Source organism: Akebia trifoliata, chromosome 4 (genome assembly GCF_017979445.1).
Source record: "Akebia trifoliata isolate Shusen 1 chromosome 4, ASM1797944v1, whole genome shotgun sequence".
NCBI lineage: Eukaryota > Viridiplantae > Streptophyta > Magnoliopsida > Ranunculales > Lardizabalaceae > Akebia > Akebia trifoliata.
The window spans coordinates 3,810,883-3,828,143 of NC_141378.1; the positions used below are offsets into that span (position 1 = coordinate 3,810,883).

The window sequence follows — 17,261 nt, forward strand, 5'->3', positions numbered from 1 at the left end:
TTCTTAGCATACTTGGGGTTTTCTATGATTATTGTCGATAATTTTTTTTATTATAAATAATAAATGGAAAATAACAAATTCTTAATTTTGAATATTTAAATGTATTTTTTTTTTGTTTTTTTATTTTGACAATTTATAAGAAGAAAAGAATAACAAAATTGAGATTCTAATTTTTTTTAAAGACTTCCTTATGACATTTGATTCGAGTGTCCGCTGTTCAATATATTTTGAGTATTTTAAGAAGATATATCTAATATCAAAGTCAAAAAAATATTAAAATTGAAAAATAATCCGAATCACATTTACAATGTCGAGTTCAATAGTTTTATTGTCGAGCTCACTACTTTTTACTATTGAGTTCAACAACTTTAATTTATAAATTATCAAATTCAACACTATAATGATAGATATATCGTTGTATATGACCCATCATCAAGGTGTGAGGTTGGACAATGAGAATGAGATAATTAATGACCCTTTCCCCTCAAAGAGCTTGTAATGCCCAAAACCCAAATCGGTCAATTATTTTTTTACGAAAAAGGAACACATGACACACTCTCCTAGTCCTCTTAATAATATGCATTTTGACAAGGTTTCATTGATCTCAACTTTAAATGAAACTGACCATTGGTTGATTATCTCTTTAAGCTCATCGATGGATCAAACACCAAAAGATATTTGGAGGAAAATCCCTAAAATGACCTTCAACGAGATTGACAATCAAGGGGAAACGTGTTTGAAATTCATGTAAATATATTAAAATCATGAGGATGGACCATTTTACTCTAAAAAAAGCAAAAAAAAAAAAAGAGAAAGTAAATTGGTGATATTCGAACCTATAAGTCCAACCATCAGAAATGATACAATTGATCTCTTGGAACACCATATCTCTGCCCAAATCTCACTGATACATGTGATACCCCCACAAATCACACATACTAGTAAGCCAGGCTAGGACTTGAACTCTCCCCTTTTTGTAGGGTGTTTTTATGTGTGAATAAATTGAATACGCTTTTCTTGAGATAGAAGTGTTATACACTTGAGAGAAATTGATGGTTCACTGCACACAATGCTAATTCCAGTCACTGTAGCAATTTCATTTATAAATCTAATCACAGGCAACAAAGCCCAATTAGTTTGCATATGAGTCTTGTCATAGTGGTAAAAATGTATATCTATATCTGAATGCAACAGCTGGACATGGCTAGTCTTTATTTTTGGTAACACTACTGCTAAATACTGAAGTGACATTAAATTTTACATCGATTTCACACTTTGTCGTATACGGAACCACAGATGGTTTTATGTGCACTTCAAGCCATGTCAGCACGAGTGTTAAATCTACGTGAAATTTAAAGTCACTGCAGCCCAACTCGTTTAGTCTTTAGTGAGAGTCGTGATAACCTCACACACAAACATATGCTGTCTGTACGCAGCTGATGTGGCAAAAGCATAGAACTAAAGATTGTTTTATCATTAGTCCTTTAGTAATAGATCTTTAATGGCACGTCATCACAGTATTGAACACAGTGTCCAATTTGGATAGATAGGAAAGAAACACGAGATTTTAACTCGAAAATTTTTACTTGATTGACGTGGCAAGTGCACAAATCATAGATCTTTTCTTTGAGATACACAAGGGAAAAAGATCAACGATTATGTAAACTTACCACATCGACGTATAGAAGGAGTGAAAATTCTCGATTCCAATTATTAGTCTTTTGAAAATTGGGAACAATTGAACTTATTTTTGTTTAGGTTTCCTGATATGACATGTGTTAGAATCACAGATTTTCTTTGGGATACACAATGTGACATCTCCATAAAAATGCTCTGTTGTGTATCTCGAAGAAAAACGTGATTCTAAGAAATGCCACCTCAGTGAGCGTACGGGGGCGTATGTTAGATGGGGGCTTCAGATATCATTACTCTTCAGTTTATAGAGGGTCACTACCGGTGTATGAGCTAGTAGTGTCGCTTAAGAACCACGCTGCTATGAGCCTAGGACCGTAATAAGGAAGCAAACTCTATCTCTCTCTTTCTGCCCCTGCAAACATGTTCAAGAAGTGAGTTCTTCCTCTCTTTTGATCGTCGTTTTCTTTATTTTTTCTGATTTTCGATTCTTCTTAGGTATCATTTATTCGATCTTTCATCATTTCGGGGATCTTTAATGTGTAGATGTGTGGATCGTGGTTTTAACGAGGTTTCTGTGTCTTTTTTCAATATTTGATATAGAATTAGGGCTTTGATGTGTTTGATTCCAATGATTTGTATTGCATGATCTATGTATTGTCGGTTATAGTTTCAATCGATTAATACGGGAATGTAGCTTGATAATTAAATATTTATCGCATCTTTTTGTAATCCTTCAATATTTCTAGCTATTTTGATCTCATTTTGGATTTCATGATTCAAAATGCCCAAAAAAAGAAACCTATTTTTGGATATTTTACAAGCGAAATTCCCAAATTGCATCCTTTTTATACTGGAGTGTTTCTGATTTCATAGAAATTCATTTATAACATCCCAGGGAAATTAATTTTTTTCTAACTTTCGACATCTCAATCACTATTTGTTTATGGTGTCATCAAGTTTTCATCTTTTGCAGGTTTTCCTATGAAGATGTATCTTCCCAAAATCAAGTGAAGGCATCTGTACAACGCAAGATCCGGCAAAGTATTGCAGATGAGGTTTGGATTATAACTGTGTTATTGATTTACCGTTAATTTGAACTTGTAAATTTAGGAACCATGGAAGTGGGAATGCTGAATTTACTTCATATGTGGTTCTTGACTTCTCACTTTTTTTTATTTGCAGTACCCAGGCTTGGAACCTGTGTTGGATGATTTGCTTCCGAAGAAATCACCCCTCATTGTCGCTAAATGGTTTGTTCACACATATTTTTTCTCGGTTCATTTACTTTTTTTTTCCTCCTATGTTTATCGATTTTAATTTCTTGGTTGGCTATGTAATTGATAGTACATTGGTTGCTGATTCTTTAAAATCGAATTCAAATTTGTTTTTTATAGTCAGTTTATGACTCGGTTTTACCAGTATAAGCCTTGTTGGATGTGCATAAGATAATGTTTCTCAATTAAAATTTACTCGTGCCGATTTATTGACCAAAAAGGAGAATAGTACTCTTGAAATATGCGAAAGTATGGATAAAAAAATTGTGGTGCTCATACACCGTGTTTGTAAATGATGCTTGAAGAGACCATCGAGTATGAATGAACTACACGCTATAGGATTCATCTTTTTTAGTTTGTTCTTCTTGAGACATCTATTTGTGATCTAGTTTTTTGTATTTTTGTTCAGAAAATCCAAGTTCATGCATCTATACTAATTAATTTCTGAGGTATCAATCTTTATCTTCTTTCTGTGCAAACTCTTTGTCATTCTGCATCCAACTATGAAGCTCTTACCCAGTCAAAGTGGAGAGGATCCATGGACGTAGAGATGTTAGCTTCCTCGAAGAATGATACTTGAGAGTTGAGACTTGGTGACTCTACCTGAGAACTTCATGGCACTGGTACATGGTCAAATTGTTGGCCAAAGACTTCTCTCAAGACTTTTATGGTTGACTATCAAGAGACAGATTCTGGCTGCCACTCCATTCAGTTTGAGTAGTTGTTACACCAATTACAGACCATCCTTATTTTGTTATCCAAGACCAAATTGAAGGACTGCAAAAGAACATATCAGCAAAAGAATAAGATCATTACTGTTTTCCCTGGGTCAACATTGCATTTAATATGGGGCACATTTGCATTTGTTTTTTTGTTTTTAAATAGAAAGGAGCCCCAGATATCAAAAACAGGGCCATTCCAACCATTTAACTTCCATAAATTAGTTCATGATCGTAAATGTTTAGAAACCCAGGACTTAAGAACTTTCATGAATCTTCAATTCTTGCCGTCTCTAACATTATATTGTTGACTGTTAGGAATATCGTTTTCAATAATAATGATTAAGAACAAGGAATATTTAATGTTTGTCGTTAATGGATTCTGTATGCTGTTTATCATCTTTTTAGCTTGCATTTTGCTGGTCATGTGGTTCCGCCAATTTACCTCAAAGTTGCTTATGACAAATTTCTATTTTATTCCTCTAGTCAAAATCATCTGAATCTGGTTCTGGTCAACAATGTGCCATTGTTTTTCAACATTCGTGATGGCCCTTACATGCCTACACTACGGCTTCTTCATCAATGTAAAGTATTTCTTTGACCAAATATTCTGGTATTAATTATGCCTTCCATATAGAAAATCCTTCACTGCTTTATAACTGCTTGGTTTGTGGATTTTCTGCTCTGGGATGGCATGGTCATGTTGGAGCAGTGCTAGCTTGATTCTACATGTCTAATTATGAGAGGGAATAATAAAGGCTGACTTGTACAGTTGTGCTTGATATATGTATATCGTTTATTTGAATTTGGTTGAAGACAAACTCTCCCAAGGTTTGTGGGGAGATTGTCTGGAAAACCAGATAGTCAATAGGGTTATACTCCCATTTAACACTCGTAAGCTGCCAAAAGAGAACTTCTTGGTCACTTCTAACTTCCAATTAATTTGGAGGCATGGTATCTGTCTTCCCCTTGTTCTTTAATACCTTATGTTTTGCAGATCCTGAAATAATGAAAAAACTACAAGTGGATAGGGGTGCCATTAAATTTGTCCTTGCTGGCGCAAACATAATGTGTCCTGGTCTTACATCCCCTGGTGGTGCATTGGATGATGAGGTGTTGGAAGAAACTCCTGTGGTATGAACCGTGACATTGGTCCACTAGCCTTCTATTATGATACACTTAGAATAATCTGTTTTCTTTGAATAGGACTCCTGTATAATAACAGATCTTCAGGGCTATCGACCCTTCTTTATTTATTTATTTATATTTATAATCATAATTAACCTTCTTATTCTTCATATCTACAAGGGTATGATTTGAAGGAACTGAACTTTAGTTTGTCCCATATCTTGTTAATTTGTTGACCTATAAATTCTCCAGGCTGTAATGGCTGAAGGGAAGCAGCATGCTCTTGCTATTGGCTTTACAAAAATGTCTGCAAAAGATATGTAAGTTGCTTTCTTTGTTCGGATCATATTAGTCACTATTCAGTTACCTATCTGATAAATATTATCTTCTATATGAAACTTTTACAGTCAGATCTTTATCCAAAAAATAAATAAATTTTTTTTGCAGTCAGATGATCTGTATGATTTCATTTAAATATTTGTACACCAATGTGACACACAAGTGGACTATTAGGAAGGAAGTTTTTACTTGATTCTAGTTTGAAAAAAGTGAGATTTATTATGCAATTGGTGGGATTTCCATGTGATGATATAATTGCTTTGTATTACGAGGGAAACAAGCTCCCTTGTAGCATCAGATTATTTTGTGTATAAAATAAGAAATGATGTTCTTTTAAGATATAATAAGATTCAGAGGAATGTAATTCCATTGTACAAATCATAGACCTGTATATAGTTGCTCATTTGGGTTCTGGATTCAATGAAAGTATGCACCTTGTGTTCTTTCAAAAACTTAAAGAGCTTTAAAATATGAACTTGCGGAATATCATTCATAGCTGTCATCAAAGACTTATCCCAAATATATGCGTTCTTTGCATGAATCTTGCTCCTCCATTAAAACCTATAAAAAGTCACGGCTTCTGATAATCAGATGTTTTCAATTCTGCTGTCGCCAGCCCAACCCATTCCCTTTTGAACCTTTCACCTGCTCGCTCCTTCTCACTGGCACTGTCTCTTTGGTATTTGTTGCACAAACTATCTCAATTGACTTTTCCTTATTTTTAGCTGTCAAAGTAGTCTCTTAATTAAAATTTTGAAAGTTTGTAAAATATAATTATGTTGGTTTTCACTTATAAAAAAAAAAAAATGTTGTTTTTCAACAAGCAGTGCTTTTAATGTACATAGTGGGAATCCTTGGTGGTCCAACATAGCTGGATGTTTGGACTTCATTGAATAGTGCTGTATGGCTCCTTGTTTCATGGAGGAAACATGTTATTTGATAGAGGTTTATTGAAAGAAAAAAAAAAGTAGCAAAGACAATATAGAACTTGGAAGAAAAACAACAAGTGTGATAGGTCTCACTCTATAGAGAACGCTACTTAAAAGGGAGCTGCTACACCCCTGCTTCCTGGCCAGAAAAGACAAGTCTGCTATGCTGTAATCCTTGGGAACAAGTGTTGGAAGTGCTTCATTTCAAGATGCTCCTATTCTCCTCCCCAGGACACCTTTTCTCTTACAGAACTCCTAATAAGCTCCTCAAACCTCCATTTCCCAATAATCGACATTTCATGTGAAGCCCAAAGTCCCAAGCATGTGTCTACCTTCAAATTTCCAACGATACTTTGAATATGGCTTCCTTGGAGTTTGAAGTAGTGTATAAATATGAAACTCTTTTTTCAGAGAGTCCTCCCATGTCAAACATCCTCTGAAAAGCTGATTTTGTTCGTTGTCCCCACTTGGTAAGATATTGCCTTTTGAAGTCTGATGTAACTTTAAAAATGCATTTCCGAAGTATAGACCAAAGGAAGATGTGGTTGGAGGCTTTCTCACCCCGGCATTTGACATCTATATCTGCAAATGATAACCTTCCCATGACTGTCCACTGCTCCTGTTGTATATATTCACCAAGATGTCAGTTGGTCAACCTCGAGGTGATAGGTTGTTATTTTTGGAATGGCCTCATTACAAGTATTGTATTTTAGTTATTATGTTTGTTTGTTATATTCTTTCTTACCGCTTTTATCTGGAACAATATCTTGCTATTGGCTGTCCACGTCAGGAAAAAAAGAGCAAGAAGAAAATATTCTTCTATCTTTTGCAGTAAATGGATTTTTCCTCTTTGCTTTGTAAATAATTTTATTTTTTTCCTCTTCTTTTGGTTTGCATATGGAAGATATCACTTTATTCGTTATTGCAGAAGGGCTATCAACAAAGGAATTGGGGTGGATAACATGCACTATCTCAATGATGGCCTTTGGAAGGTATTTTTGTAACAAACTCTCACCTGTTTCCCTTTTTTCTCGTAAGTATCCCACATCTCTCTATTTGTAATAGGTTTTTAGAATGAGTTGCAAAAGATATTGTTGATGGGAAATACTGAAATAATTATGATGAAGAAGAGGAAGCCTTTGCAAAATGAAATTTGAAACTGGAGAATTCGAAAGTGAAACACTAGTCAGATGAGAGAAAATGGGATGCAATACTATAACATTAGATTCTTTATATATACTTCCCTGTAACTTATATGTTCTCTCTCCCTTTCTCCATCTCTTACTCTGAAAATATTTCCGATCATCCTGGTGTTCTCTTTCTAGCTGACCCCAAACCTCTGGGAAAAGGCTTCAATGATGAACTTTTTGTCCTCTTTCTGAGGTCCATGAGAAGAAGCTGGCAGGCTGTATTTAGCCTTCTCAAGTGTGATTATTGACTACCTAGTCTCTTCCAACAATAAAGTGTCGTTGCTGCTGCTCAAACCTTATCTTTCAATTGTAAGAAAGGACAACTTGAAGTGAATCATAAGAAACAGTAATGCGTATAAATGAAATAACAGTATATGATGAGATTGGGACCTCTCAAGGACACACTTGTATATTCCGTAGGTGTTCTGAACTTAGGGGACTCGCTTTCTTTGACCTATACCCTTACCTGCTCCTTGCTTGGGGGATCTACCCCCAACTTTTAATTTTTGTCGTAGTTGTTTCCCATTCCAATGATAATTAAAATGTGCAAGGCACAGTTATAGCTGTGGGTTTGGGGTCCACCTTGGTCAACTTACATTAATGGGGTGTCACGGTATAAAATGCATCTATTATGATTTATAAGTTTATTTCCATTGACCAGTTTCAATTTTCCTGAACCAGTTTAACTAGTCGAAAACTGCGAAGTTAAGATTTCCTTATCAAGAAATTTAAAAATAATGGATGTTTAAGTTGTTCATTGTCTTATTTTGCAGATGGAACGACTGGATTGAGGAACTGCCAGCTGCATTCCTACAAGAGTTATTTATGCCATGTACTTGTAAGTTGATACACATTAACACTTGATGGTTTTAGTTCTTGATGCAAGTAGTCCAAGCTTCTGATTACAGAATAGGGTGGTGGCTGGATCATCTAGGTTGATCTGTTTTTGTTTTGGTTCGAATAGGAAGAGAAAAAGAAATGTTGGAATGGGAGTTCCCCATTCCCCGGTTTTCATTATTTCTCTGGCATTTGGTGATCCAGTTAATGAAGTTTGATGTAAAACTTCCTCTTTTCACAGTTAATACAGTTCACAGTTAATCCTTTTCTAGCATAGGTTTGTTTTTGCTCCGTAGTATGAGCTTTCATATGTATCCCAAGTTTGGGCATTTCTTGAAGCACAATACAATTTTGGAAGCCTAATCCTTTATGCTTCTTTGGTGTAGTGGTCTCCAACTCTACATAGATGGACATAAAAGTTAAAACTCCCTTGATCAATGCCGGGTTTCACTGTTGGCACCAATTGCTCATGCTTGATACACAAACTTCAAAATAGAACATAGGCCGTGCAGATATCCTGTATTTATTTATTTATTTATTTTTTAAACTCTTGAAATTCTGATACCTAAATCTTGTCATATGCTTCTCTGTCAAGTTTTTCCCATTCCTGCATGCTGTCGCAGAATCTCAAAATTTGGTCATGTAGGATTTTAATGTCTGTCGTTGCTCTGACCTTTCCATGATGCATGTAGTCATGATCAAAGCATCAGCTTGGTTTCTCAACTTCTCTTTATCCAAGCCAACATGGTCAAAAAGGAACAAGTAAAAGTAAAAAAGAAAAGAAAAAAAGAGGAAGGACGAAAGAAAGAAATGGTATGGTCCACTGATGCTACTTCATGTACCAATGGCTTATGGGGATTTGGACCCACCAAAAGATCCACATAGAAGATATCTGCAATCAAGGTGATTGATCTGATGAGCTTGGCCACATGAAATGAGGCATTTTTTTGGAATTTGGGCAAAAAAAGAGAGCATAACAAATGGCCCCAAAACACTTGTGATTTCATGAAGGTTTATCATCTTGGGGGGGTCCTAATGGGTGAATTAATTCAGACCTGAAATTGGATCCGTTCTGATCCTATAACTTAGGACCTAGACAAATCAAGGATTGGGATTCTGATGAGGACCTCACCTGCTCTAATAAGGATCTGTCAATCATTTCTTAGTTTAAAGGTTGGCGCATCACTGACAAGTTGCCATAACTTGCTATGTAGTCCTTGTAACCTACTGTAACAGTCCCCAATCCAGCCGACCTCTTAAGTTCAGATTGTAAAATTAAGGGCATTCAATGACATGCTATTATAAAAAAAAATGCACATTTGAGTCCATATAATTTGGTTGCATTTATTAATTGGCAGTCAAATATGACTAATCCTTGGTGCACATGCGGTCCCCCCACGCCCATCCTCACATGCACCAGGTAATTTCTAGGATAAATCTCTGAAGGTGGCCTAAACGGGGGTTTGAACTCTGGACCTCTCCCATTTGGAGGGAGGCCCTTGCCACTACACCCAAGTTAAATATCACTAATTTACTTGGTAGCCTACCGTTTGTCTACTCGGCCTACTACAAACTAGTGCATTGATATTATTTTTATTTGTTTGATAGAAATTTGAGTGAAAGAGAAATTACCAATCAATGTGATTTTTGATATGGATGTCCCTTGGGTAAGAGTAGGGTTAGATGTTGATGGATCAAAGAATCGAAAAGGTGCTATGAGGCATCTGTAGAGGTGTGAATCTTGGTGTTTAAATTCTCACTTAGCCTGATATTTTGAAATAATGGCAAATTTATGAAACTCAATTAGATGCTGAAGCCAGGATCATAATTATTAATCCAGTTTATTATAAGTAAAAGAAATAATTATTTTAAACATTAACATTATTATTATTATTATTATTATTATTATTTTTAATATTGAAATTGATTTTAATGATATGATTTATCTGAGACAAGGTGACTTGGAGAAGTCAATGGGCCACTGGGCCAAAAAATTGTGGCCCTAAGCTTTTGGAGTGATTGAAAGGAAGATGTAACGGACCATGAAATTCGTCCCACGTCGCTACGCGTCAAAACCAGCTTAATTGTTATTTTGCATTCATCAACTCAAAGCACCAAAAGAAAAATTCAAATCCAATGGCTCAAAATAACTCATGGAAAAATGCAAAATGCTCAAAGGCTTTTTATTTTTTGTGTGTCATGTGGAATCCTAAGAGGGGTGCCAATCAAATCTTCATAATTGGGTCCAAAATGTGTCACATGGTTTGATGGGGTTTTAATGTAATGGTTAGTATCAAACAAGGTGCCCATACAATTATGGATTTGGTATGAAGAAAACTAGATCGTGGTACGGTTCGTACTGGCTTTGTAAAATCAAGCAAACTATGAAATCACTGAATTTTGATTGGATTCAACGAATCAAATATTTTTTTTAATTGATTTTTATTTTCTTTTATTGTTCATATTTAAAATTTAGATAATTTTACTAATTTATTTTTATTTACCGTACTGGCTTTGTAAAATCAAGCAAACTATGAAATCACTGAATTTTGATTGGGTTCAACAGATCAAATATTTTTTTTAATTGATATTTATTTCCGTTCATTGTTCATATTTAAAATTTAGTTAATTTTACTGATTTATTTTTATTTAACTTCAAAAATTTAATAATATAACTTGTATACTTTATTTATATATGCACAAGAGAACCAAACTAGTGAATTGAATTAGGAAGCCAAAGCCAACCCAAAACACATATTGGGTTCATTTTAGATTGACAAACCACGAACTCCAAACCTGAATTTGAACCAAAGAAAACCTTTCTCTCTTTAGCATTATTGATCATGATAAAGTCCAACTAGCCTTAGTAAGGGTCGTTGAGCTCACCTTGTGGCATGAAAAAAAACATGAGAGGATAAAATTCTTTGAACTTTGATATATTTTTTTATCCCTCTAAACCAGGTTAATTTTCACTAAGGACTTTCAATTTTCAATTTGGAAGTTATGTGAAAGTTCAGTAGCAATCTAATTTAAAAGATTTCAATTAGTGCTCAAACGAAAATGTTTTTTTTTGTTTGATCTGAGTTTTTTGAAGAAACTTCTAGGGCTGTGGTGTTGGAATTCTGATGTGGCAATCCATTTGATTAAAATGATCCTTAGTACGGTTTAAAATCTTACTAAGTTAGTCAGGAAAATGTTTCTCATCATGATAGGCGAATTGCTGTTACTAAACATCGAGATGTGAGTTCAAATCCAAAGGTTAATGTGCTCATTCGTATACTTTTTCTCCCGTGGGAGCGCAGGATTCTAATCGGAAAATCTTTGAAGAAACCCTCACAAGTGGGATTTCCAAGGAGGTGTTTCAAAAAAATTTGGAATGTAGGGGTGTAAAATAAATTCAAAAAGCCACGTGTCTTGTTACGTGGAGGGTTTCTTCAAAATTTGAAGTTGATGCCTGCTTCAAAGTCGGACTCATTCTAACCTAACTGGGTGAGATCCATAGACTCAAGAAAGTAAACTCGTATGTTCACACATAATCTCAACCGTTCGTACGTGAGATCGAACGGTTGAGATTAATCTTTTTAGATTCGTAATATATTCTCTGGATACATAGAATTACGTGTGGGAAGATGTTACATATGAGTTCACACACTTCATGAGTCTAGATAGTGCGCTCGGTGGATCAGTTTACATTGCCATACCAACTTTTACTAAGAATATCCCAATAAAAAAGAAATAATAATCATCGAAAAATTAGCACACATTTTGGGGTGCTCTTAGTAAACGTTAGTGTGGTAATAGAATCCCTCTTCCAAATAATAAAACCCTAGAAGTAGGAAAAGGTGAGTCCTTGAAACATCAGCATAGCCGCGGCGAGGAAGAGGAAGATCTGCAACATCACTAGCTATGGTAATTCTCATCCTTCACCAAAACCCTAATCTCTTCTTTACCCATCTCTCTGAATCTGCTTCTGTTGTTGGTTTCTATTGAGTGCAGGGTATCGATTTGGTGGCAGGAGGCAAAAGCAAGAAGACCAAAAGGACTGCCCCCAAATCTGATGATATTTATCTCAAGCTCCTCGTCAAGGTCTCACTCACTCACTCACTCACTCTAACCATAATCGCTCTCTTTCTATCAATCAATCCATCTTCACATGTGTGTATGTGTTCGTGATGATCAGCTATATCGATTTCTGGTGAGGAGGACTGGAAGCAAATTCAATGCTGTCATACTGAAGCGTCTGTTCATGAGCAAGGTCAACAAAGCCCCTTTGTCTCTCTCCAGACTTATTCGCTTCATGAAAGGAAAGGTGGTTTTTTTTTTTTTCACCATCTTAGCTTCTCTTTGATTTTCTCTCTCGATTTTCTTTGGTGTTGGTGTTTGTATTTATTGGTCTTGGTTTGTTCTCTCAGGAGGGTAAGATCGCAGTACTTGTTGGCACAGTTACAGATGACACTCGTGTTTACGAGGTCCCTGCAATGAAAGTTACTGCCTTGAGGTTTACAGAGAGGGCAAGAGCCAGGATTGAGAAAGCTGGTGGAGAATGCTTGACTTTTGATCAACTTGCACTTAGGGCTCCTCTTGGACAGAACACGGTACATTAGAAGAAAAAAACACTTTTTTTTTGTTGTGTCTGTAGAATATTATGTTATTTGGTTAGTAATTTGTTTTGGTTTGTGGGGTTTCTTTAGATTCAACCAAAGCAGTATTGCCCAACATAAAAATCATAATGTACCGGTTGAGACTGATACGAATCATTGATCCCTAAAACATTGAATGTTTCGGCAATGTATTGGTTGAAACATTCAATCAATATGCTATTTTTAGCCCTTGTATAATAACTATATTGATATTTTATCCATTGGCATTAAACAAAATGTGTTAAATTTGATGTTTTGTCGATCCCACCGTAAGTTTATAGTTAATTAGAATCTATTTGTTTTCTCTACTTAGCTTATCTTGTTTTAACTAATTGATGAAGAAGGAACTTTTTATGATGCAAAATCAAACAATTGATCAAATGAATCAATAATTTTTGTTGCCTGTCCAACAAAGAGCCATTTGGAATCAATTAAACCAAACATTTTATTTTTTTAGTGGACCATGCACATTGTGCGGTTCTCGGTTATGATAAAGAGTGGAAGGTGGGCTCCTTTGGATTTTTATCGGTAATTTACTGGGATGATTCAAACTGAACTTTTTCTTATCTTTTATGTGAACGATTTACTGATAATTGAGAGTTTTTTGAGTTAAAACCACCTGTATTTCTATTATTCTTGAATATTGTACATCTAACTTATGCTAACAAATGCGAGGAGTTAGGGTTAGCGTAGTGGCATCTTGAGTGCTTATATAGCAGTGATGGAAACATGTTGACCTGGAAATGCTTTGGGTGTCCTTCTATGAATTGGGTTTCATCTGCAAGATGATAACCAGTTCGGAGAAAGCCGTTGGATGTCTTGAAATTTATGATTCGTTTTTAGGGATGGAAAAATTTGAACGGAGGGACATGATTCGTTTAGCCAACCTGAAATCTTTGGGATACGGCTTTGGTGATGATATTTTTCCATTATATATGTAAGTATTCTACTTGAAAACTAAGGTACTTCAAGGTGAACTGATAGTATCCTATGTACTTCAACTGGGGTTGGGTTGGGGGCGTTGTTGAGGGTTCATCAAGATTGAAATAGGGAATGAAGACCTTTATAAAGGTGCAAGCTTGAATTATTTGGTTCTTGGTATGTTATTGCCAATTTTCAAGAATTTGATTTGTGAAGATCTTTTTATTAGAGAGAGGGAGTTTTTGGAAGTGATAAGTTTACATCTCTATAGAAAGAGAGTAGGTTATACCTCACATTTTTTGCATTGTTTATTCTGCTACTTTCGTGAGGTTTTTTTATTTTTATTTTTGACCAAAACTTGGTAATGAAAGTGATTATTATCCAAGAAAAGTTTCACCGTTTTTGCTTTTGACTCACGGGTGAAATTGGTGGTTACAAGTATTATGGGGGTTATGTGTTTATTTATTTGTTGTATATGATACTGTTTCACTTGTATACAAAAGTTTGGTACATATATTTATTGGAATAATCTTTGGAGACTAAAGTAAGATGGATATCGAAGCACATGTTTCATGCTTATTTAAGTAAATAACAATGAGATTTCCTGATATCTTGTGTTCTTTTTTTGTTTGAATAAACTAGTAGATTTCTCAATATCTAAGTAAGACCAACTAGGATGTCCACAAGAAAGTGACATTAGTTTGATGATACATGAGAAAGGAATGTAAAAAAATTGACTGACTGAAACTGAAGCAGCCACTTTTGAAGTAACCGAACAGAAAACAACATTTGTTATTGATGAATCAGAGTGGAAAAGAGGATTCCTTCATTCTCATAGTCATTGTTGTCCATGAGACGTTCATTTTGCACGGCCCCTAATTAATGAAATAAATCACCTCTCTTTTGATTACCTTTCTTGTATATATGTATAGAGATCAAATCTACTAATTCTGTACTTTTTGATGAATCCTTCATCTGCAATCACAAATGACTGACTTTTCTAATCTTTTCTACCTTGATTCCATAGAATCAAGCCGGAAAGATTGAAAACGATAACAACCATGATAAAGATTATTTCAGGGTTACTCCTGTTTATGTAGCCATACCTATAATATTCAAGACGGATATGTTTGTCAAGTTAATTTTTTTTGGAAGAAAATTTACAGTATGGTTTGGCGAATCACATTATTATGATAGTTTAGCTTGAACATTTGGTCTTTTCTTCTTGTCCTAAGTTTGAATTATTATTGACCAAAGTTTATTTACTGCCAACGATCATGTATAATTTTTTCTTCTTAGATATTTCCATGTCTGCAGGCTTGAATATTTCTAATGAAAGTGTAGTTTTGTGTCATGTTTGTGATGCTGTTTCTATTCTACTTTTAATGAAATATCCCTAGTGCTCTTCATAAGATTTGGTAGTGAGAAAAGAGAGAACCCCAACCATAACAAATCTTTTCATGCATTTTGCTTTTCAGGTTCTCCTCAGAGGTCCAAAGAATGCTCGTGAAGCAGTGAAGCACTTTGGTAAGGCTCCTGGAGTGCCACACAGCCATACCAAGCCCTATGTGCGTTCAAAGGGAAGGAAATTCGAAAAAGCTAGAGGGAGAAGGAACAGCAGAGGTTTTAGGAATTAAGGTATTTGTCGTGCTCTCTCTCCCTCACAGACTATCTAGTTTTAAGTGAGGGGTCAGTCTATGAATCTGTTCTGGGTTCTATTTTTGTTACTGTTAGGAGTTGAGTGTTTTCATTTCTTCTCTTTTTTGTTGTGGATCTTTGTGATAAAACTTAAATGTGTGCGGTCTTTCTAAATAACCATTGGAACTCATTCTTCGATCATTGAACTCCATGAATTAATTTATATTGCCATCAGCACTTTGATATAAGTTTGTAGTGTGGATGACATGAATCCACATGTGAACATAGTTGATTTCAATGCGTTTGGTTTGGATTCTAGAATCCTATGTTGCATTTGGGTTTGGATTAATAGGATTGTTTCTTTAGTAATCTGCTTAATCATGTTTCTCCCCTAAAAGTGAGACTATGTCTGTTTGGGGTATCTGTAAAGCCAAGAATTGCTCTCAAAGTTCTCCCTTCAAATTGTTCCGAAATGACTTGTTTGTACAAATATGAAGATGGGCTGCAGAACGTGGGCCAAAAAATGTGTTTCTAGCTGAAAGTAGTGTGGTTTTATCCTATTTTGTTGGTTTCTTTCTTTCAATTTCTTATTGATTAAGCCCTTGAAAAGGGGTTTTTCTTACTCAAAACGGTTACATCTCCCATCATGGAATTGTAGAAAGGTATAACTTTGATCGCGTTTTCTTGATAATTATCAAAATTATATTATTATATATATTTTTTGTTCAAGTTAATAGAATGAGTTTGTTTATTATTTCTATTGTAATAGTTGAGTAAATTGGTCAGTAAAAGCAGGGATGCAATTGAGAAGTTCTTAATTGGATTTGGTGACTGATAATTCGGTCCGATCTCCCTTGAATGAGATCATTATCTATCTTCATTATGATTTTAATAATCATGTGTTAATTTAATAATTAGATACATAACACAATTCTCTGTTTTCAAGATTTAATTTACTAAAAAGATGACATTTTTTTCCGTAAATTCAATCCTTTTTGTTTTTTGGTTTTATGCAAGGTGCATAAAATTATAATTTCTAATGGGTTTGTTCCAAAAGGATTTTTCTCTAATTCTTGTACCATGGATCATAGTAAGGAAGTTTGGATTTATTAATTATTAAGGGATCATCAATTAAGTTTATTCTGAAAATTTTGGGAAAGTTTTGTAAAAATATCAAAGTTTATAAAAAAAGAAAATCATTTTGGATTTCTTATCAATACCCACATCTTCAAGCTCTCGAGAAGTCTTATTTGTTTGATGTTTTAGTGTTGAAAATAAAAAAATAAAAAAATTGAAGGTGGAGAGTGTAGAGGGTAAAATTGATAGTAGACGTGTAAATAAGGAAAATTTTAGTCACGTAGCTGGTTTAATGCGTATTTTGAGGTATTGATTGATATATTTTAGATTAGATTTTATATGGTTAAGATTGTAATTTTGTCCAAAAATAGAAAGTCTCCTAATTGACTAGAGAATTTTTATTTCAAGATAGTGATAGATGTTGTAGAGAATCGTGAATAATTTTAGGGAATTATTAGGTAGAAGAATGAAGTTCTTGGGAGGAGAAAAATGGCAGAGGAGATTAGGTTTTGTAAATCTTTTATTAGTTTCAAGAATAGTGGAATGATTATTTATTATCTAGGGACGTAGTCTGATTTTGGGATAAATCCCGTGAACAAATCTTATTTTTTTATATTTTATTTTATAATTTTTTTATGTAATTTTTTTATATTTATTTATCATTTTTTTATATTAAGAATAAATGAGATCGATTGTTAAGGGTAAATCTTGAGGAATTGATGACATCCAAGATTTTTATCATAGTCCATAGTTAATCAAGAAATCGTCGATTCACTGATTTAATTGGGTAACCCCTAATTTGTAGAATTTTACAAATTTTTTTTTGAAAAAAATCTAATAATTTTGTGTATTCTATGGATCGGTTTTGATGACTATTCTATATTGGTTTGGTGGATTTTCTTTCTAAAATATTTTATCGAATAGATAAAATAGA

At 34.5% G+C, this 17,261-nt stretch overlaps 2 protein-coding genes across 4 annotated transcripts; both read left to right on the forward strand.

Annotated features, from left to right (window-relative positions):
- The first annotated feature begins 1,910 nt into the window (after positions 1–1,910).
- Positions 1,911–9,398, forward strand: LOC147403054 (pseudouridine synthase and archaeosine transglycosylase (PUA) domain-containing protein). 3 transcript variants are annotated; one of them, XM_086438509.1, is made up of 9 exons: positions 1,911–2,066; positions 2,609–2,690; positions 2,818–2,885; positions 4,115–4,212; positions 4,626–4,762; positions 5,009–5,076; positions 6,953–7,016; positions 7,988–8,052; positions 8,744–9,398. In XM_086438509.1, exons 1-8 carry the CDS (start codon positions 2,056–2,058, stop codon positions 8,003–8,005), a joined length of 546 nt encoding a protein of 181 aa, XP_086294635.1. In that variant the 5' UTR covers positions 1,911–2,055; the 3' UTR covers positions 8,006–8,052; positions 8,744–9,398. The 3 variants fall into 3 exon arrangements, with proteins under 3 accessions (XP_086294635.1, XP_086294634.1, XP_086294633.1); XM_086438508.1 differs by lacking the exon at positions 8,744–9,398 and adding an exon at positions 8,438–8,663; XM_086438507.1 differs by lacking the exon at positions 8,744–9,398 and having other exon boundaries at positions 7,988–8,436.
- Positions 9,399–11,818: 2,420 nt separating this feature from the next.
- Positions 11,819–15,451, forward strand: RPL18 (ribosomal protein L18). Its single transcript, XM_086438506.1, has 5 exons — positions 11,819–11,960; positions 12,048–12,137; positions 12,232–12,360; positions 12,464–12,646; positions 15,091–15,451. Exons 1-5 carry the CDS (start codon positions 11,958–11,960, stop codon positions 15,247–15,249), a joined length of 564 nt encoding a protein of 187 aa, XP_086294632.1. The 5' UTR covers positions 11,819–11,957; the 3' UTR covers positions 15,250–15,451.
- The last annotated feature ends 1,810 nt before the right edge of the window (positions 15,452–17,261 follow it).